The following is a 22398-nucleotide window of genomic DNA, read 5'->3' on the forward strand; positions in this document are numbered from 1 at the left end:
ATGATCAAAGAAAAGAAAATGAAATGTGTAGAGAAAAATCATAGAGATCTACATGATGAAGATCATTGAAGGAAAAGGAATTGTACACCATTGTCTGATATTACAATGATGGATTTCTTCAATCGGCAGATTGAACCAAATAAGGATATCGAAGGAAATTATAATCAAGAACCACCTCAAAGGAAAACTAATGCTATGAGCTTTATATTTCTTAATGAGACTTTTCATCGCCAAAATCTGCTTCAGAAGTTTCAAGTTGCAACAGAGTTTTCATCAGAGTTTCGTTAAAGTTCAACAGGTGAGTCATCATCCCATGTTGTAGTACAAGATGTTGCACTACATGAAAGTACAACTCCCCAGATTGACAATATCGTTAGAGGTAATACTTTCTAAATTGGTAGTATATTATTTATAGACTGTTGAAATTGTTACTATATGTTTGACATATACGAATAACCTTTTTTAGATTCACCACCTGAGCAGAACGAAGACATGGAACATGACTCTATAGCACAAGATTGGGAAATCGAACAGCCCATGAATCCTAGATAAGATTTTATATAATACCTATAATTTTTATTCTTCCTATATTCTACTTCATTTAGTAAGAGTATATTTGAATATACATAGTGTACGTAGACATTGGAGATCCAATATTCATATGCAGGGAATGCAAGGCCTACATGTGGTACGAGGAAAGGATTAAAAAGACTAGAAGATGTGTGAGTCCGACTTTCCATTTGTGTTGCGGTAATGGTAAAGTTCAACTACCAATTCTAAAAGAGCCACCAATTGTTTTGCAACGTCTGTTATTTGACAATGAATCAAAAGAAAGTAAAAACTATCAAAATCATATCAGGACATACAATATGATGTTTGCCTTTACATCACCTGGAGCAAAAGTTGAAAGAACTTTTAATAATGGAAAAGGACCGCCCAATTTAAGAATCCAAGGTCAATCTTGTCATAGAATAGGGAGCCTTTTACCAGTACCCGGTGGGCTTCCAAAGTTTTCCCAACTATATATTTATGACACCGAAAATGAAGTTCAAAATAAAATGAAATCATTAAGGTACATGAAAAGTTTCTTATATTCAAGTTAAACGAAATTGAACAAGTACTTATATTACCTCTTACTCTTCATAAGAATCAAGATAATATTGATTTGGAAATTGTCAGCAAATTAAAAAAGATGCTCAATGAGTTCAATGTTCATGCTAAATCATTTAGAATGGTAAGGGACAGATATAGAAACCAACCATTTGATGATTTGAAATTGAGACTTATTGCAGACAGAACAAAAGATGGAAGGATATACAATGTTCCCAATGTTTTAAAAGTTGTAGCCCTTATTGTTGGAGATGTTGATACTGCTTCAAGTAGAGACATCATAATGGAAAAGCAATCTGAAAAATTACAAAGAATAAATGAATTGCACACAAGCTACCTAGGGTTTCAATATCCTTTACTATTTCCATATGGGGAAGATGGATATAGACTGACAATTAGGGAGTGGTTTTGTTTTAGGTTGCAAACAAGTCACTCAGAAGCATTAACTTTGGTTACATCTAGACAACTTTTTCAATAATTCATTATTGATGGATATACAATGATGGAATCCAAAAGATTGTCGTTCATTAAATATAATCAATCTAAGTTAAGGGTTGATAAATATAATAACATTTGTCAAGCTTCAGGTAGTTCACAAAGCCAAGGATCACAACAAGGAAAGAGGGTTGTTCTTCCTTCATCTTTTATTGGTAGTAGAAGATTTATGGACCAACTGTATTTTGATGGAATGGCATTTTGTAGTTATATGGGATTTCCATATCTCTTCATAACTTTCATGTGCAATCCTAAATGGCCAAAAATCACTAGAGCATTGAAAAAGTTAAAGTTATCCTCAACCGATCGTCCTGATATAGTTTCAAGGGTCTTCAAGATTAAATTTGAACTTCTCATAGATCTTACCAAAAATCATTTATTGGGCCGAACTATTGCATGTAACTAATCCCTTCTATGAATAATGATATAATTGTATTATACTAACTATTCTGTGATTATTTTGTAGTCATGTATACTATAGAATTTCAAAAGTGCGGCCTAACTCCTGATGATATTGACAAAGTGTTTTCTGCTAAAATCTTGTGTCCAATAACATGTCCTAAATTACATCAGTGTGTTCTAGATCACATGATACACGGTCCTTGTGGTACTATAAACAGATCCTTTCCTTGCATGAAAAATGGAAAATGCTCGCGCCTATATCTCAAAAACTTTCAGAACACCACCAGTGTATCAGAAGATGGATATCCACATTATCGTAGAAGGAACGATTCATTAACTATGACAAAGAATGGTGTTTGCCTTGATAACCGTTCTGTGGTTCCTTACAACCCTGAACTACTTCTTAAGTACCAAGCACATATAAATGTAGAATGGTGTAATCGCAGTACATCGATCAAGTACTTATTTAAGTATATCAACAAAGGTTACGATAGAATAACAGCTGCCATAGTTCCACAACAGAACGAAGCATGTTTGAAGAAACAACTAGTAGATGAAATCAAACAATATCTGGACTACAGATATGTATCTCCATGCGAGGCATGTTGGACAATATTTTCGTTCCCCATTCATGGACGAAATCCAGCAATAGAAAGGTTATTTTTTCATCTACCGGGAGAACAGGCATTGTACTTTAAAGATGATGACGAAATGGATGATATTGTGGGAAAAGCAACAGTTTCAAAATCAATGTTTATAGGCTGGATGGAATGTAATAAGAAATATGCAGAAGCCAGAAAGCTAACATATGTTGAATTCGTTTCGAAGTTTGTTTATGTAAAGAAAGATAGATGTTGGAAACCAAGGAAAACAGGAAATACTATTGGAAGGCTAATTTGGGTACCTCCAAGTACTGGTGAAGTGTTTTATCTTAGAAGAATGCTAACCCATGTAAAAGGTGCAACATCATACATAGATATCAGAACAGTTAACAATGTAACATATTCTAAATTTAGAGAAGCTTGCTTAGCTCTAGGAATTTTAACAAATGATACAGAACATGTCGAAGCTATAAAAGAAGCAAAAGATTGGGGTTCCGGACATTATCTTAGAAAACAATTTGTTACTATCATGTTGTCAAATAGCATTAATCATCCAGAAGATCTATGGAACCAAACATGGGAGTGGCTTGCAGATGGAATTTTGTATCGCGAGCGAAATTTTTTCGAAATTGCAGGTTATATCTATTTTGTTTATTATTAATGAATTAGATTACTAGATAGTCTCTTCCAAAGTAACAAGAAATTCTATAAATTGTTTGTACGTAGATTTAACCATTGGAACAAAAATGCTCCAAAACCTGACTTTGGTCGAGATAGAAAAATTGCTTGAAGATAATAGAAGCAGTTTAAAATTCTTCCCAACCATGCCATACCCAAATGATTTTGTTGTCCAAAATTGTGGAAATAGGCTTATATATGCAGAACTGAATTATAACATTGTTGAGCAACGAGAATTGTTCCAATCCAACTTAAGATCAATGACAGGTTCAGAATCTATGTTCTTTGTTATTGTATTATTTTAAACGAAAATGACATTATTTAACAATTGACATAACAATTCCTTTCAGGTGAACAAAAGCAAATTTTTGAAAGGATTAGTAAGGTCGTTCTAAATAAACAAGGAGGAGTATTCTTTCTATATGGATATGGTGGAACTGGAAAAACTTTCATGTGGAGAACACTGTCAACAGCATTTCGTTCTGAAGGAAAAATTGTACTAATTGTTGCTTCAAGTGGAATAGTTTCTCTATTACTACCAGGAGGATGAACAACACATTCCAAATTTAAGATACCAGTACCAACATTAGATAATTCAGTTTGCAATATCGAACAAGGATCTGAAGCTTCAGAGTTGTTAAAGAAAGCTGAACATATTATTTGGGACGAAGCTCCAATGGCACACAAATATTGTTTTGAAGCATTAGATAGAACTTTGAATGACATAATGAGTGGTATGACAAAAGAGAACGTTGTTTTTGGTGGAAAAGTGATAGTATTTGGAGGTGACTTTAGGCAAATCCTTCTTGTTATACCTGGAGGTAGCAGGTCCGATATTGTAAATTCCACAATTAATGCATCTTATCTTTGGGACCACTGTGAAGTTCTAACATTGACAAAAAATATGTGTCTGCTACAACGAGGTTTACAAAGTAGTACTGCATCCGAGATTTAGTAATTCTCAGATTGGATTTTCAAAATTGGTGATTTTCAGTAATTCTCAGATTCAGTAATTCTCAGATTGAAATACCCAAGGAATTTCTCATTTCAGAGTTCAATGATCCGATAGAAGGAATTGTGAATACAACATATCCAGATTTAATTCACAAGTACACAGAAGAATCATTTTTGCAGAGCAGAGCAATATTAGCAAGTAGAATTGAGATTGTCAATCAAATTAATGAATCCATGCTATCACTAATTCCAGGTATGCCAATGGAAGTCATGAATTTATAATGGTACATGTTGGTATGATTGGTATTAATAATAGTCTTATTTATATATCTAATAATTGTATACAGGGGAAGAAAAAAAATATCTTAGTTCTGATTCAGTGGATGAATTCGCTTCAAGTGATGCTTATAATAATATCACCTCTGAGTTCGTAACCATAAGATCAAACTAAAGATTGGAGTACCTATAATGCTTTTGAGAAACTTGGACCAAGCTACAAGATTATGGAATGGAAGTAGATTGATCGTGACTAGACTTGCAAACCACATCATAGGTGCTAAATTGATAACAGGTAACAAGGATGGACAAGAAATTTATATTCCTCGAATGTCAATGCCTCCGTCCCAGTCCCCATGGCCATTTAAGCTAATTAGAAAGCAATTTCCCATCATGCTCTCATATGCAATGACAATAAACAAATCTCAAGGTCAGTCACTAGGTTTTGTCGAATTGTATTTGCCGACAGCCGTATTTAGCCACGGTCAGCTCTACGTTGTAGTTTCTAGAGTTCAAAGTAAATCTGGATTAAAGATATTAATCCATGACAATGACAACAAAAGATGCAGCAAAACAACAAATGTTGTTTACAAAGAAGTCTTCCAAAATGTATAGCTTATCAATCTTTTGTTATGAATATCAAAATATTTTGTCCAATAGTGTTTAGCAATATGATCGTAGTATTAAACATTGAAGCAGAGACTTACTTTATTTGGAGATACATCCAAGAAGGCCAATGATGCGTGAAACATCTACCCATGGTGGAGGTTGGAAATCACGATATCAATGCCCAGAAATGAAATATCAATCTCCACGCTATTAGATACCAGATTAAGAATTCCTGAATACAATAACTAATTAAATATCATAGAAACAAATTTGGCATACATTTAATGTGCTAAATCCAATAATGATCGACATAGTAGGTAATTATCTTATTCATGAATATTTAAAGACAAATTTACAAATTTTTCATTGTCCCCAAATTCATTGGCAAATCACAGTGATGGAGGGGTAATTCTTACCCAAATCGATCCATATTTTCTTCTCTGGTCCCATTTTTGCTTTGTTCATACTAGCTGAGAAAGTTGAATGACATGAACGAGTATACGAAATACTGTCGAAACTTTGAACCTTTACCATTGCTTTGTACCATTACTCAACATATGCAACACTGCATTTAAGAGAATACCAACCCATCCACCAACTCATCCTTAATTTAACTAACTACACCACGATAATTCATTTATGCACCTCCATTACATAACAACGTGATATGTATGTCTGTAAAATATTTATATATTAATTCTAACTACATAACATAATATCTTGAACCTAACGGCGTTATGATACCAATAACGAATCAAAGGAATGGATTTGATGTAATTTCAATGTTGTTATTAAATATATCTGAAAATGAGTGCTGAATATAAAGCTATAGTTCCCAAGTTATTCTAATTATTAATAATAAACAACATAATTGTACATGTTTACAAGAATCAATTACACGGTTCCAACTAACATATTTTAGATCAATTTATGGACGAAGAACTAATAAAAAACCATTACCAATATGTAGAAAGCAGTGGTGAATAATTCTTTGTTAAATTTTCAACATCTATTATAATGATAATCATATGTTTGAAAATCTGTAATACATATAGTAAGATTATACATTTTGTCAAAATTATATATTTCTACAATACGTAATGAAAAATTACTTTCAAAATGTACAAACTATTACTATTAAAATTAATTATACAAAACTTTAGAGTAATTGAAATTTTTTTAAACAAGTTGATTATAGTTTATCATAAAACAGTTGGACCTCATTGTTGAAAACAAAATAACAATTAATTGTTTATTAAAGACTAATTCATCATCGACAAAGGAAATTCAATAACGGATATAAAAACAAAAATATAACTACGGATAAAGTATCATATTGTGAATGGAAAACAATCTAAAGGAGAAAGCCAAAGAAAACCTTCCTCACCCATTCATCTACACGAAAACAATGCGGAAGTAATGAAACACAATGATACACAATGAAAGAAGCTAGTAAAAACTTTAAAACCCATACATCCATGGCTAGCATAAACATAGCAAAAATCAAGATCAAGCAAGAAAACAAGAACAGCAAAACTCAATTGTAGCTTCCCCTACCTAATTTTGAAATCTCCTAGAACATAGTCCCTCTTGCTTTCCAATCTCAGTCCTTCAAGCTCTCTCTCGTCGCCCTCTACCCGGTGGTTCCTCCCTATTCTTTTCTTCTTCTGTATTTTTTTCCTAAGAAGCCTAACATTCAACTATATTTATTCCTTCTTGTTCCAGCAAAGAACAAACAAGATAAGTTAGACACAAGCGTCACCTTACCCATGTAGTCCGCTATCTCCTCAGTTGGCCTCTTCCCGGTTGGTACATGACGGCTTGGACCCAGGAGGGGTTACTTGCAGAAGGGACTTCAAAGCTCAAGTAAGTCAAAGCTCTCAGAATGTCAAATTAGTGATTAATGGAGTAATGAATGCGTACCTTTAATTATTGGGGTCCACGTGTATTTATAGAGCATTAATCATTTTTGGTTATGTCATGGGCTGGGCCCTGGCTTGGGCTTTAGTTTGGGCTGTAAGTTGGCCTGGGCCCTAACCCAGGCCCTTATGAGGATCCACTAAACACTAGGGGGGTTGGATTTTATTAAGTATATTGGAGTTGCCGGCCTAGGCCGACTACTTTTGTGGGCAGTTTACGTTGGTAATGTGTCGTCTTGTGCAGGTTGTCCCTCTAGACGTTCAGGTTATTAGTTTAGGCTAGTAAGGCTCAGGCCGACTCAGCCTAGGTTGAATACTTGACTACTTTGGCATATATGTATCGTTTTATTACTATTTGGTCGAGTTGGCTAGGTGTGGTACACCAGTCCCCCAACCTTGGCCGATATAGGTGTCGGTCAACGGTGATATGTGTTGGTATGTTAACGGGATCGGCTGGGTGTGGTACACTTCCGTTTTGATTCCTAATGGGTCATTTTTATATTCTGCGAAACTATAATGCAGTGGCAGCAACAATTTATTTTATTAGTGTGCCTGTACGTGAAATAAGGAGAAAGGAAACATAAAGATACAGTGATGGCTTAACGAAAACCAAATAATTGCCGATTTTTGTGCATGGCAGCAAAGGAGAGAAAAACGCATGAAAATTGTTCCTGCAGAGAACAAATAAGATGAGTCAAGCACAAGCGTCACCTTACCACGTAGTCCGTTATCTCCTCAGTTGGTCTCTTCCCGGTTGGTACATATCAGCTTGAACCCAGGAGGGGTTACATGCAGAAGAGTCTCCAAAGCTCAAGTAAGTCAAAGCTCTCAGAAGGTCAAATCAGTGATTAATGAATGCGTACCTTTAATTACTGGGGTCCACGTGTATTTATAGAGCATAAATGATTTCTGATTACCTCATGGGCTAGGCCTTGACTTTGGCTCTAGCTTGGGCTGCGAGTGGGCCTGGGCCCTAACCCAGGCCCTTAAGAGCTATTGAACGCGGGGGCTTCCATTTTTACTAAGTTTATTGGAGTGGTCGGCCTAGGCTTTAATCTTATCGAGTCTGTTGAGGTAGTCGGTCTAGGCCGACTACGTATCCTGACGGCTTATGTTGATGATAAGAGGTGGAGGTTGTTCCTCTAGATGTTTAGGTTAGAATTGGTAAAACTTGGGCTAACCCCGTCTAGGCTGAGTACTTGACTTTCTTGGTGTATATATTGTTTACTTGTTTGAAGTTTGGCTAGGTGTGGTACAAAAATAAACCACTGCAGCTTGCATTCGCGTGTGGAACCAATTTGAGGAGAGAGAACTTAACTATAAAATGCTCGTTGGCCCCACCAGACAGAAGAGAGAGAAAAATAGAAAAAAAAATAATCAATACACCTAATATAGCCTGCAGAGGTTCGAAGACAAGCACTTTCACACCACAGGCAAGCACAACAACCACCAAACCACGTGCTTTCTCATTATATATAATGCACCAATAAATTATAAACGCATAACGAACACATGCTTTAATTGAATAAAAAAAATGTTTGAAAACACTATATGATGACGTCCAGGTTCAAACCTAAGTACCTGCACGCACCTATTCACTGTCCAACCAAGAAGCTAATTACTTTTCTATGTTATAATACACACCACATAATTATATACTTATATTCTCAACATTACATATAATATTTAAAATTTTAAAATAAATAAAACAATAACTTACATCACTTAAATAATTATTATAAATACCACAATAACTTAAATCACTCAAATAATAATTATTTCATATTTCATAATTTAATAACCTAATTAAATTAAATAAATCAACAATATTAATCAAGCCATTAATTTTTTCTCATGTGTTTCTCTTAAGTCTAATTTTTTCCCGGGTCTTACATCCTCTGATGGGTTTCCGTCATATATGTAGTAAAGTTTTATGAAAACTGGGATAAATCAAAATCCAAATATATATTGTTTTCATTGTTTTCTTGTTTTTTCTTCTTCCTCAAATTTTGGAAGCGGTTTCAACTCCAATTCTTCCTCATATACTTCAATCACATGTTGTACAATTTCTTGTTGTAATGGTTTATGAATCTGAAGATTGCTTTATGTCATGCCATATAAGATTTAGTTGATCCTATTGGCTTTTTTTTATCCCGAACATATGCATCAAACTATTGTTGAAACTTTGTCATCCATTCTATTAAAGATGTTTCACAAATGCTTTAAAGTTGTGATTGAAAATATTGTTCTAAAGATTATGAAAACTGCTCATATTGTGACTCATATTAAGTCATTGGTTTCTCATAATTTGGTTCAAAAGATACTCATAATATGGCTCAGAAAATTTTTGCAACGATTCAGTTTGACGTAGCCCGAGAACACATGGCTCAACATGATGTGGGATCGACCCAACTTAGTTTGACGTGGTCTTGACCCAATATCTCGGTCCAACTCAATTGGACGTGGGTCATCCCCAACTGAAATGAGTGTGGGTTGGGCTTTACCTAATTGAATGTTGGCTTTCCACAAATCGACTCAAGCTAGGCCTTGATCAAGTCATCTCAACCATGGCCTAGGAGGCCAACTCAACTCGACTTGGACATGGGCAAACTGATGAGCCAATATTTTACCTTATTTTCTTACCCTTTTATACCCATCTTAATGGATATTTAGTGCTTAATTGTTAAATATTAGTGCATCTTTTTATTGGGCTAGTAATTTAGATTTTAATTAATTTTGATTTACTTGGCCAAATTTTTATTTATTAATTATTTTCAGGTTTAGTAAGAATTTTTGGGCTAAAGAGAGGAGTCCCACATCTACGCCATATAAGCTTATTATTCCATGTTAGCTTAAGTGATTGGGCCAACTCTCCATGTTTAGGCCTAAACCTATGGCCATTTTTGTGATTTTTGGAAAAATAGCTTAGTGTTTAAAGAGGGGTATGATGTGACCATGTCCCCATCTCTCATTCCATTAGTTTTTAACGTTTTTAGAAACAAACCATACTTTTGTCTCTCTTCTTCCTTGAAGTTATGTTTCTACACATTTGAACAACACCTATTTTGGTGTTTTTCGTTCTCTCCATGGCTGGCTCAACTTGGTTCACGTTTGTATTTTCACTCTCTACAATTTATGATGCATTTTCGTTTTTGTTTGTACTTTAAATCCATTTGGATGTCCAACTAAACTCCTAGAATTTGTAAGCATTGAAATGGTTGAAATGCTAAGAAGGGGAGTTGAATTGGCTAGTTAAAAATAAGGTGACTTTTAAAAGCCTAAAACAGTTTTCACTTGAATCAAATCAACCACCAAGACTACAAAAAAATGAAGTAAATATGGTGGTTTTAATATGCAGCTATGGAAAACCACCATAATTTGCTTCATAATACGATAGTTCTATAACTACCACATTTTGTATGCAAAATATGGCATTTGAAAACGCCATTATACTCCCATTACACATTATGCCGTCTTTTCCAGTGGTGCCATCTTTTCCTCCATAATACTTTTTTTTATTTACTTCTCATTTAATTCTATCTTTTTATTATACAGTAAATTGAATTTTAATGAGATAAAAACAAGACACAAAACTAGCTTGACAAACCTTACAAAATCCTCTCACTCAACCTCAACCTCTAATGGTTTCATCCCCCTCCCTCGCAACTTCCACACTCCTTACTGCAGGATATCACCACGTTATCATTCCATAAAACTTCGTCACAACTTCGCACTCGGATTATGACCCAGTAACCCTTCAGTACTCCACCTTTCCAACACCGCCACACGGTTCTTGCTATCGATTTCCTCGCCAGAGATCTCATAACTCGTCGCTGCAAGTGGAGATTACCATGTCGCCGAAGATCGTGACTTCCTTCGCCACACAAATTGGGAACCAACAAAGCGTTCTTTACCAACTCTAACATCTCTAGCAACTCCGAAGATAGTGTCGAATAGGGTTTCATCGCGAGCCATTTCTCCCTCGTATTCATCGCCATGTGTATTCCTCCACTACCTAAACCCTCAATCAATCAGGCACACTAGTAGTCGCCACGAGCATTCGCTCTGCATTTCCTCATTTCCGGCAAAGCCATTATTAGCACGGATAAAGTCCTTCCCCTTCTTTCCCTTTATTCCATTAGTGTTTAATTTTAACTTATTGATTGAATTTTATTCTACTGAATCTGAATTTGTTATAAACTAGTGAATTTCCCTATTTATCGGAACTCCTAGGTTCCCTCACTTCCTCTTTTCGTTTCGCTTTGTTTTTCTAAGAACGAGAGTGTGTAACCTCAGACCATTCTCTCATGGAACTATTGAAGCTCTGATGTCATGCTGTGATCTGACTATTTCAAAAGTTGTAAGTAATTATGTGAAGATTAAGGAATGGTTTTATATTGAAATCTACTTTCTAGAATGAGTTATGTAAAATTGGGCATTTAGATGTTGTGGAATGCTGATGATTGAAGGAGGTTATGAAAATGGTAAATGGATAATTTCTCCTTTAACCTATCATTCAATCGAATTTCAATGTTTGGTCATCTAATAAAAAACAAATTGGTCAGGGCATTGATTACCCAACCTTGCTTTGCCCCCATAGTAAACAATGAGATATATGTATTTGGCAACTTCAGATATGGTGGTTCTGTTTGGTCTTGTTTATTGGGGACTTGATTTATTTCAATGTTGATGACACTGATTTGTATTATTGTCAATAATTTACAAACTAAAGACATGTAGAGGTGGAGATATTGTTACTTTGGTTATGTAGGTTAGCAACTATGAAGAAAACTTAATTTGTGCTTATGAATGAAAGAATGGAATGGAAATAGGCATGACAATCAAACCCAAATTTGATGGGTATTAATATAAGTTTCTTGCAATGGATATGATATTGTATAGATATTTACCAAGATATTTTAAGTGTATGGATACAACATTACAAGTGTTATAGTGCCTAAACTTGTGAAAACCTACATAATGTATTTATAATATTTTATGATTAGAAGATGAAATATTTTTATGTACTTTTGGAATATTTTATAAGTAGAAATGAATAATCATTGAATATATTTTGAATGAAGAGAACGTACTTCAATTTATATTTTCTTTTATTGGCTTATTATTATTAATGTATTATTATAGTAACATTAATGTATTATTATATTAATGTATTAATTTTATGTTCTCTGCTAGTTGGTTGAACAAATGCATTATGTTATTTTGCGCGAGTATAATGTCTGCAAGTGTCTAATTAATTAGAAGCTCAAAATGACATCAAAACAATTTTAACATAGGTTTTAATCTAAAGTTGTTTTTTTTTTCTTCGTACATTTTAATTCCTGACTAGATTATAGAGAAATTTATAATTGAGTGAATACTTTTGGATGTCTTATTCATAATGTGATTTACATTGGTGACTTGGAATGAATCACGTGTTATGGAAGATGCGGAACGTCGTGCAACTTATAATATGCTTAATCCACCAGTTACTAGATCAGATTATGTATTTCGACATTTGAGGGTGAAGTGAAGCAGCTAGTTATTGTATGTATCTAAAGAAGTGAATCCTAATCCTTGAATAAGGCTTTCTTATTTTGTTTAAAGCATCGATGTTGTATATTTTTGGCACCAGGTTGGACTTTAAGTTGAACACTCATATGCTAGGAGTTTGGCTCGTTTTGCTGCAACTTTAGGACCTACAGCATGGAAAATCGCTTCCAACACCATTATTAAAGCTTGATAATCTTGCCCAGCAACAACCTATTTTGGGGGCTAAGATGGAGTCTACTGTTTTGTTAATAAAGGGAGACAAAAATTATAGGAATGCGGAATCCACCATGGAACATCCTGTTAATGGACCAATCCATGAGGGAAAACAACCTTTTGTATGTTCTAGTTAGGAACATAGCTATAGAAATTTAGCAAAATGTATTTGATAACGCTGTCGTTGACGCGTTCAAATTAATACTACTTATCTATAACAACTTCAGTATTGTTAAGAAAGTAGTCAACAAAATAGTAAGGGTAAAGTAACCCAAAGTCGTCTCCCAACGAACACGGAATTGATTTTTAACAAATTAGTTCTTATAAAACTATACAAAGCGGTTAGTCAAACAAAATAAAAAATATAGGGGATTCAGATAAACAAAGATATAAATAAAATTTAAAAGATAAAAAGAAATAAAAACAATAGAAAAGAAAATAGATTGATTCCATTGCCTTTTCAAAATAGATTCATCATCGGTTATCTAAAGATTATTGCTCAATTAATTATTGTTGTAGATTTGCAAATTAATCAATGTAAAGTCTCAATTAATTTGTTGGCGTTCTCACTTTTAACCAAAGTACAGTCTCAATTGAAAGTGAGAACTTTTAGATTATCCATAGTAAATTCAATCAAAGTACAGTCTCAATCAAATTTTACTATGCCTAATCATGTCTATTCTTTTATCTCCTCACCAAATAAAAAGCTTAATTAATCAAAGTAAACTCTCGATTAATTTTCATTAGAGTAAATACCTTTAACCAAAGTAAAGTCTCAATTATTGGTAAAAACTCATTTAATCACATGAAAGTTTCTAAATAAAATCAAAGTAAAGTCTCAATTAAATTTAAAAACCCCTGAACTCATATGATCAACATGCATATAGATTTAAAATCATTACTTTTTACGAGATTCAAAGATAAAAGACATAGATGAATTAAAACCTCAACAATAATAAAAAGTACAAAGAAATTATTTCATTCTAACCTTAAAATCCATAATGAAATTACAATGGAATCAACCCTAAAAGCTTAGCCCTCCATGGCTTTGATGAAATACATGATGATATGAAGGAAAGAAAATAAAAGAAAGAATGAGAGATGTGGTGGAGATGGTATCTGCCAAAACCAGAGAGTTCTAAGTGTCTAAGCTGTAAGTTGTAAATTGTAAGTCCCCCCTTTCTGCTCCCTTAAGTCTCTTTATATAGGCTTCCACTGGACTTTGGGCTTTATCTGTCAGTTGCTAAAATCTTTTATTTTTATTTAATTAATTAGCAACTTAATTCCTGTCCAATTTCCAATTCTGCCCCTCTCATTTAACCATATTTGCAGTTTTGACCAGAGTTGACTGCTAACTTTGACCAGTTGACCAGAATTGACCAGTTTTGACCATTTCATTGACCGTCCTATCAGATGCTGACACGTGTGCGGAGGCAAGAAGACGGAGGCGCGGTGGTGGTTCGTGTGCGCTGCGCAGGTTCGCGCGACGGAGCGGCACGTTGCTGTTCCAGGTTGGTAGTGGCCAGCGTGGCTGAAACGCTGCAGGGGTGTGAAGGAAGAAGATGTGTGGTGGTGGCCGACGAGATGAAGAGGTGCGGCGGCGGCTGCCATGGTGGTTGATGGTGGCGGCTAGGGTTTGAGGAAAATTAGGGTTAGGGTTTCATGAGTGAAATGGAGGAGATGATGACGTGGCAAGATCTGAGTGGTTAATTTGGTGAGTGAAGGATTACGACACGTGGCAGCTTATGGTTGGCTAATCTTAAAAGGTGGGGATTGCCACATGGCATGATCTGGTTGAGTGGAGTTTAAGTGGTAGGAGGGGTGTAACTTAGTGAAAACTGGGGGTGCAGAACAGGTTTTTTTTGTGGTCCACTTGAGGGAGGAGTGTGCAAATAAAAACTGGGGGTGCATTTAGCTCCTGATTTATTCTTTTTCAAAATTTCTTGATTTTGGACTTATTTTGTAACTTTGAATATTTCAAAATCACACTATTAATTGACCAAAAATAAATTCCAGCTGCATTAACAAACGTTAGAATATCCAATAATATTTTATGCAACTAAAATCAATTTTTACGCCACTTTTACCAAACTTACTCAATAAATCCAATAATCACAAATCCTAATTAAATCAATCTTTTAGCACAGAAAATTCAATTAAATCCCCAAATTTAAATATTAAATGAAGGCAAAAATTTGAACTCATCAGTATTATAATTATGTTTTAGATTTTTTTTTGGCTTTTGTTTTCAATGTGAAAACTTTTGGATGGTGTTTCATAATATCAACTTTTTTAATATGAAATATGAATTATGAATGAAAGTGTTCCTACGGAGAACAAATAGGAGATGTCTAACACAAATGCTACTTTACCTCAATCCGCAATCTCCTCAGTAGGCTTCCTTCCGGCTGGCATATGCCATCTGCTGGTGTCTCGGCTTGGACCGGTTTGGACCCGAGAGGGGTTACCTACGGGGAAGACTCCAACACTCAAGTCAGCAAAGAATTCTCAGAAAGTCAAATCTCGTGATTAAGGGATTAATGAATGTGTACCTTTAATTGCTGGGGTCCATGCATATTAATAGATCATTAAGTATGCTTGGCCACGTCATGGGCTGGGCCATCGTTAGGGGCCGTAGATGGGCCTGGGCCTAGCCTAGGCCCTTTAGTTCGATCACTTGTAGGCCTAGGGGTCTTACCTGTAATACCTTAAGTCTGGAATAGTTGACAAGTTCTCGTTTTATCCTCTGATGTAGGTGGCTTAGGCCGCTTACGCCTGCTTGATTGGTTCATCTGATAGTTGTTTGCATGTTTGCGTGTATTTATTCAGGTTAAGCCGCCTATGTGTAGTACACCAGTCCCCCAGCCTGTGCCGATGTATCTATAACTACAAAGGATGAGAATTGTTGGTGTGTTTTGTCAGGTCGCCTAGGTGTTAGGTCGCCTAGGTGTAGTACACCAGTCCCCCAGCCTTTAAGTGTGATGAACAGTGTTAAGGCTTGGAATCTGAACAGGTTTGTGGCAGGTGAAGGGGTGGCAAATGTTAGAGGTCTAGTCAAAGGGGTTTTGCGCCGTCATTTTGAGGTTGGTGACCTTTGGTGTGCGTTGTGATGTTTCGTTTAATCATTGTTTCTAGCGGGAAAATTTGAATTGTTTGAGATGATCATTATAAATACAAGTGCATGAGAAAAGAAGAACTTCACTTTGGTTCATTTGCAAGAATTTGGGGGGAGCTATTTGTTTGCGTGAGATCGTGTTTGATATCTTCCTTATTTCGACCGTCTTCCTAAAAAAGAACAGGTATGTCTAGTACTAGTGATAGGTTTTCCTTATCGAGTCCGAGTAGTGAGCGATCAGGGGGGAGCAGGAGTAGTCAATCAGGTAGTAGTAATAGGGAGCAACCGGGAAATGTAGGGAGGATCCCTATGGAGAGAACAGTTGAAGTTAAGGAGGATCCGCTAGAGAAGTTGGCGGAGAGCAGCTGGCTGGCAAAGGCGGGATACGAGTGGGTTGAACCAGATGTGCGAACGCAATACTCAATATTCTGGTGGTCGCGATTGCTGAAGTCGTGGCTGAATTGTACTCCTATCTTTGAGAAGGGCGCTCGAAGGGATATTGTGGTGCCAGAGAGGGTTAGTGTTGTAGAATGTGTCTGCCACGGCTGAGACGGAGCTGCCGAGGAGTTCTTTTATATGTACATGTGTCATTTTTCACAACTGCACATCAGGTTTCCTTTTGATGAGTTCACCATGGGAGTATTTTGGTTGTTGAATGTTGCTCCCACTCAACTGCATCCGAACAGATGGGCATACTTGCAGGCGTTTCAGTTGTTGTGTATGGCTTTATACTTGCAACCTTCTCCGCAGGCGTTCCTCTACTTCTTTGATACAAGGCCGAGAAGTCCAACTACATGGTTGTCGCTTGTAAGCCGGCCTAGAATTAATATATTGGATGTTTTTACGCAATCTTTCAAACACTTTAAAGATGGGTTCTTTAAAGTGGTGGTGAAGCAAGTTGGACGTTCACATTTTTACACCAACGATGAGAGTACTAAATTTCCCTTATTTATGACCGGCAACCCTTAGAGGTATAAGGGAATGGCGAGGGAGGATTTGTCGGTGGCCGACTAGGAGGTGGTGGATGCGGTGATGCTTTTTAGCGATAAGATGCCCACTAAGGGCTTAGTTAGGGTTTATAATTTGGTTCATCCGATTATTGATATTGAAGGTATCTTTTTGTATTTTTTAGTGTTATATTGTGTTTGAGTCATCTGATGGATGTATGTTTTTCTTTACAGGTGACATGGTGCAGATGGGAAAGAAAAACCTAACGTTGTTTCAAACATTGCGGAAAGAGAAGGCGACGATAACTAGGACTGCTGGGAACATTGAGGTTCCTAATTTACAAGAATCGGTGGTGGACGTGCACGTGCACGGAGGGACGAAGAAGAGGACTGAGTTGCCGGCTATAACTAGCAAGGGGAAAGATATAAAGAAAGTATGGGCCGCTTTGTTAGGGCCAGAGTCGTCTGATGGTGGGAAAGGAGTGAAGGCTGGTTTGATTGAGTTGTCGGAAACGGTTGTGCGGCATGACATCGAGATCAATGTGTCGGAATCATTAATCGACTCAATTGATAGTATGGAGCCTAATGCTTTGGTAAAGACTATGGTGGAGTTCAGTAGTAAGGCGCTTATATTGGGGCGCCACGTTGGGTCCTTGTATCAAAGGGAGTTGAAGGAAGGGAACGAGGCAAAACTGGAAGAGTTGCAAGGGAAAGTTGATAAGCATGCCGAGGAGAAGGAGGCCTGAAAGAAGGAGAAAGAGGATTGGCAAGAAGAGAGGAAAAGATTGGCAACTTGGAAAGTGCACTTCATGGATTCATAAGAGAAGTTGAAGGGCCGTACTACCGATTTGGAGGCTGATTACGATGAGTTGAAGGAGAAACATGACGGTCTGGAGGTGGAGCTGGATGATTTGAAAGGTTGTATCATCCAAGAGCATATCATTGGATTCCAGAAGGAGTTACGGCAGGCGGGCTTTTTTTTAAAGATGTTGACGCTTCCGATGTCCGATTTGATGTCCACAAGGATGTGGTTGACGGCTTGCTAGTGGATGAGGCAGAGTCTAGTCCCGAGGAGGATGCGGGGAAAACGGTAGATGCGGAGCAAGCGGATGTGAATCCGGATGATGCCACGGTTGCTAAAGATGTGGAATGAGAGTCGACTTAGGATTATTGTTTTAAATGCTTCTAATATGATTTGGATCCTAAGTTTGTATTAATTCGTACATTGTTTACTTTTTGTTAATGTGATGAATGTTCTTGGTATATGTGTTGTTGTGTGATGCCGCTATGATGTGTCATAGGGGCACATGTTAGGGTATTAATTATTACTGTGAATGCGATTTGAAGTGGGTCGTATGTGGTTGTAATCCATTTAATTATGGTAAGTAGTATAAATTCTTGGGGTGCGATTGTTGTAATCGTTGTAATGTATGGGTTTTCGATCGAGTCCGCTTACTTGTGGTAAGGGTGGGGAACTTAAACGATTTAAATTAAGCAAGAAGTGTTCGACCCAATCCGCTTTCTTGTGGTAAGGGTGGGGCAGTTAAACAATTTGAATTAAGTTAGAAGTGTTCGACCCAGGCCGCTTACTTGTGGTAAAGGTGGGGAACTTAAACGATTTGAATTAAGCTAGAAGTGTTCGACCCAGGCCGCTTACCTGTGGTAAGGGTGGGGAACTTAAACGATTTGAATTAAGTTAGATGTGTTCAACCCAGGCCGCTTACTTGTGGTAAGGATGCGGAACTTAAACGATTTAAATTAAGTAAGAAGTGTTTGACCCAGGCCGCTTTCTTCTGGTAAGGGTGGAGAACATAAACGATTTGAATTAAGCTAGAAGTGTTCGACCCAGGCCACTTACTTGTGGTAAGGGTGGGGAACTTAAACGATTTGAATTAAGCTAGCAGTGTTCGACCCAGGCCGCTTACTTGTGGTAAGGGTGGGGAACTTAAACGATTTTAATTAAGCTAAAAGTGTTCGACCCAGGCCGCTTACTTGTGGTAAGGGTGGGGAATTTAAACGATTTAAATTAAGCAAGAAGTGTTCGACCGAGTCCGCTTACTTATGGTAAGGGTGGAGAACTTAAACGATTTAAATTAAGCAAGAAGTCTTCGGCCTAGGCCGCTTACTTGTGGTTTGGGTAGGGAACTTAAACGATTTAAATTAAGCAAGAAGTGTTTGACCCACGCCGCTTAGTTGTGGTAAGGGTGGGGAACTTAAACGATTTAAATGCGTGCCAAGGGGTGGACGTGAGATTAAGAACCCTTTGTTTTATTCATGAAATTTGGGGTGCCTCGTTAAAAACTCCCTGGCCAAAACCCTCCTTAGGGAAAAAAAGACCAGGTGAGGAAAAAGAGTACACCTAGGGTTACAAGTATTCGGTACATTAGGCATCTTAACTGAAGTAAAATTTGAGATGGGACATGTTCCATGTGTTTGGTATTTCTTTGCCTGATAACTGCTCAAGCTTGTATGCGCCTCCCCCGACATCTTCGCGTATTCGGTACAGGCCGTCCCAATTGGCAGAGAATTCGCCATCCTTCTTTCTTGCGCTGCTGGCCATCCTCCAAACTAAGTCTCCACTAGCGAATGATCGTGGGCATAAGTTCACGTTATACTTTTTGGCCGCTCTCTGTTTGGCTGCTAAGTTGCGTATTTGGGCCTTGTCTCTTAATTCAGATAGGAGGTCGAGATGATGAAGGATTGACCCCAACCAAGGATGGAGGCACATGCTTAAGAAGACTAAGCATGTTTAGAAAGGAAGTTCACTAATCCTTCATCCCTTTCATTTATGTTTGTTATTTTTGATTCCCTAAGTTGACTTAGTTGAATCAACTTTAGTTGACTTGTTAACCTTTGACTAGGTTTGACTTGTTGACTATAGTTGACTTGACTTAAGCCAACATGCTAATCTATGTTTATTTGCTTTGTAGGTTAATTAGGAGTAAGAAAGCAATGCTAGGTGGCACATGGTGATTAGGGAGCATAAATGATGTGGAGGAGAGAGTAAAGCAAAGGCATAAAGCATAAAGAAAAAGGCATAAAGCAAGTGTACCTATGTACCTTTGGTCTCCTTTGTTTTTAGCACACTATGGCAACTTTCTACAGACATATGAGACACATTCCTTGTCTCCTTTTGTGCTTGAACGAAATTAGCCTTGCACACACCATAGTTAGCTCTTTTGTCTCTCATTTTTGTAACCTTATTTGACCTAGTTTCTAGAAGCTATGGTTAGGTTTTTGTAGAGACATCCTTAGGTATCTTTTATTTGCTTAGAGGCCCCTAAACTCTTCTATATAAGTGGTGCTCTTAGACATGTAAAAGGGTTGAACATTTTGAAGTAAAAACACTCTTGTGTCTCAACCATTTGTGAGAGTTTCCTCCCTAGGGAGTGAATACTTTTAAGCCTTATCTTGCATAGCAAGTGGTGACACACATCCACTCATCTTCAAGGTTGCCATGGCACACATCCACATTTTTCCAATTTCTTTCTTATCCATTTTATGTTTTCGTCTTCCTTTAATTGTTCTTTGTTTTCTATGGTTTATGTGCTTTCCATTTCCTTTTTGTTTTGAATCAATCCATCATCTTCTTCTCTTGAGCTTTGTGAAAGGAACCTTCACATCTAGATAGCTTGCTATCTTAATGTCCAGTGGGGATTTCACTTAGCTTTCTTAATCAACTCACACCATATTCAATAATCTTTAAAAGATACAAGATAATCCTTCATCAAGGTGGGTGCTCATGTTTTGGTGATTTTGAATTGGGTCGTATAGTTCTCAGTGCAGAGATGGTTTGCGAATTTCTACCGATATCATTGCCTCTACGCCATATACTAGGCTGAAAGGAGATTCATTTGTTGCTGATTGAGGGGTACACCTGTAGGCCCATAGCACTTCCACTAATTCTTCTAACCATCGGCCTTTGGCGTCATCCAGCCGTTTGCGTAGTTCAACTAGTTTGACTTTGTTGGCTGCTTCGGCCTGCCCATTGGTTGTGGGTGTTTGACAAAGTTGGTTACATGTTTAATGCAAAGGCCAGTGTAGAACTTAGCGAGTTCTTTATCTATGAACTGTTAGCCATTGTCGGTTATGATCGTATGTGGGATGCCATATCAACATATAATATCTTTCTAGATGAACTGCTGGACTTGTTGAGCTGTAATGGTGGCTAATGGTTTGGCCTTTATCCATTTAGTGATGTAGTCGATGGCTACTATAAGGAATTTCACTTGGCCCTTTCTTGGGGAAAAGGGGCCGAGAATGTCCATTCCCACTTTCTGAAGGGCCATGGGGAGAGTATGGAGTGGAGCTATTCTTGCTTTTGATGGATGAGGTTACCATGCTTCTGGTAGAGTATGCATTTGTTAACAAAGGTATGGCAATGTGCCTCCATGGTTGGCCAAAAGTAGCCAGCGCGGAGGATTCTAGTGGTCGTGGTTCGTGCGCCAGAGTGATATCCGCATATGGCATCGTGCAATATTTCTTTTATTATGTACTGGGCTTGTTCGGCTGTGATTCATTTAAGGAGTGGATGGTCGTATCCTCACTTGTATAAGTCATCTCCTATCATCGTGTACCTAACGGCTTTAGCCAACCAAGTCTTGTTAGCATCAGGTGGGGGGTTACCGGTTTAGAGGTACTGAATGTATGGGGTTGTCCAATTGTCGGTTTGGTTGTGGGTTAGGTTAAAGCAAATGCTTGATGTGGATGGTGCGGATAGTGTCTGTTGTAAAAGGGATTTGTGCCGACTCTTGAGCTTAGTACTAGCTAGTTTAGATAATATGTCGGTCCTAACATTCTCAGTTTTGGGGATGTGTTGGATGTATACTTGCTCAAAGGCGAATTGAATGACATTGTGGACTAGGTGATAATATTGCAAGAGGGTAGGGTCTTTGATCTAAAAGTCGTTGTTTAGATGGCCACTGTGAGTTTAGAATCGATTTTGCATGTGAGTGTTTTAACGCCAACGTCGCGTGCGAGGGATAAGCCGGCGAGAATGGCTTCATATTCGACTTGGTTGTTGGAGGTCTTGAAGGCCAAATGGAGGGATTTTTTTATTAGGATGTCGTTTGGGCCTTCAAGGACAATACCGACCCCTGCTCCTTTCGGATTGGAAGAACCATCAAAGTAGAGTGTCCACTGGTTTTCGGCGAGGGTGTGTTGCAGGTCATTGATGAAGTCAAGGAGACATTGAGCTTTGGTGGGGTCGTGAGGTTCGTATTGGATGTTGAATTCGTATAATTCTACGGCCCATGACGATATACGGTCGGCGAGGTCTGGCTTTTGGAGTATCTTTTGAATGGGATAATCAGTTGTGACGATGATGTTGTGGTATTGGAAGTAGGGGCGTAGGCGTCGTGCTGCGTGCACGAGGGATAGGGCTAGCTTCTCCACCATCTGGTACCTGGTTTCTAGGTCTTGTATGGTACGATTGACGAAGTATACAAGGTGTTGAGTGCCATCGATGTCTTGAACTAGCGCGACACTTACGGTGTGCTCTGTGGCGGTGATGTAGACAATAAGGG

The 22398-nt window shown here is 37.4% G+C and overlaps 1 protein-coding gene across 1 annotated transcript; it reads left to right on the forward strand.

The window, feature by feature from the left end:
- The first annotated feature begins 1231 nt into the window (after nucleotides 1–1231).
- Nucleotides 1232–4692, forward strand: LOC114170213 (uncharacterized). The gene is made up of 6 exons (XM_085669251.1): nucleotides 1232–1379; nucleotides 2072–3244; nucleotides 3638–3783; nucleotides 3859–4108; nucleotides 4282–4494; nucleotides 4589–4692. The coding sequence occupies exons 1-6, from the start codon at nucleotides 1232–1234 to the stop codon at nucleotides 4690–4692; spliced, it is 2034 nt and encodes a 677-aa protein (XP_085525377.1).
- The last annotated feature ends 17706 nt before the right edge of the window (nucleotides 4693–22398 follow it).

The sequence above is a fragment of the Vigna unguiculata genome, chromosome 11 (genome assembly GCF_037176805.1).
Source record: "Vigna unguiculata cultivar grain cowpea cultivar isolate G323 ecotype 2 chromosome 11, ASM3717680v1, whole genome shotgun sequence".
Classification (NCBI taxonomy): Eukaryota; Viridiplantae; Streptophyta; class Magnoliopsida; order Fabales; family Fabaceae; genus Vigna; species Vigna unguiculata.

Bases quoted from the DNA above. Each gene is read 5' to 3' on its own strand.
- LOC114170213 (XM_085669251.1), top strand. From the start codon at position 1,232: ATGGTAAGGGACAGATATAGAAACCAACCATTTGATGATTTGAAATTG. The intron at 1,380-2,071 runs GTAGAGACATCA...ATTATTTTGTAG, and splicing joins AGATGTTGATACTGCTTCAA to TCATGTATACTATAGAATTT. The intron at 3,245-3,637 runs GTTATATCTATT...AATTCCTTTCAG, and splicing joins AAATTTTTTCGAAATTGCAG to GTGAACAAAAGCAAATTTTT.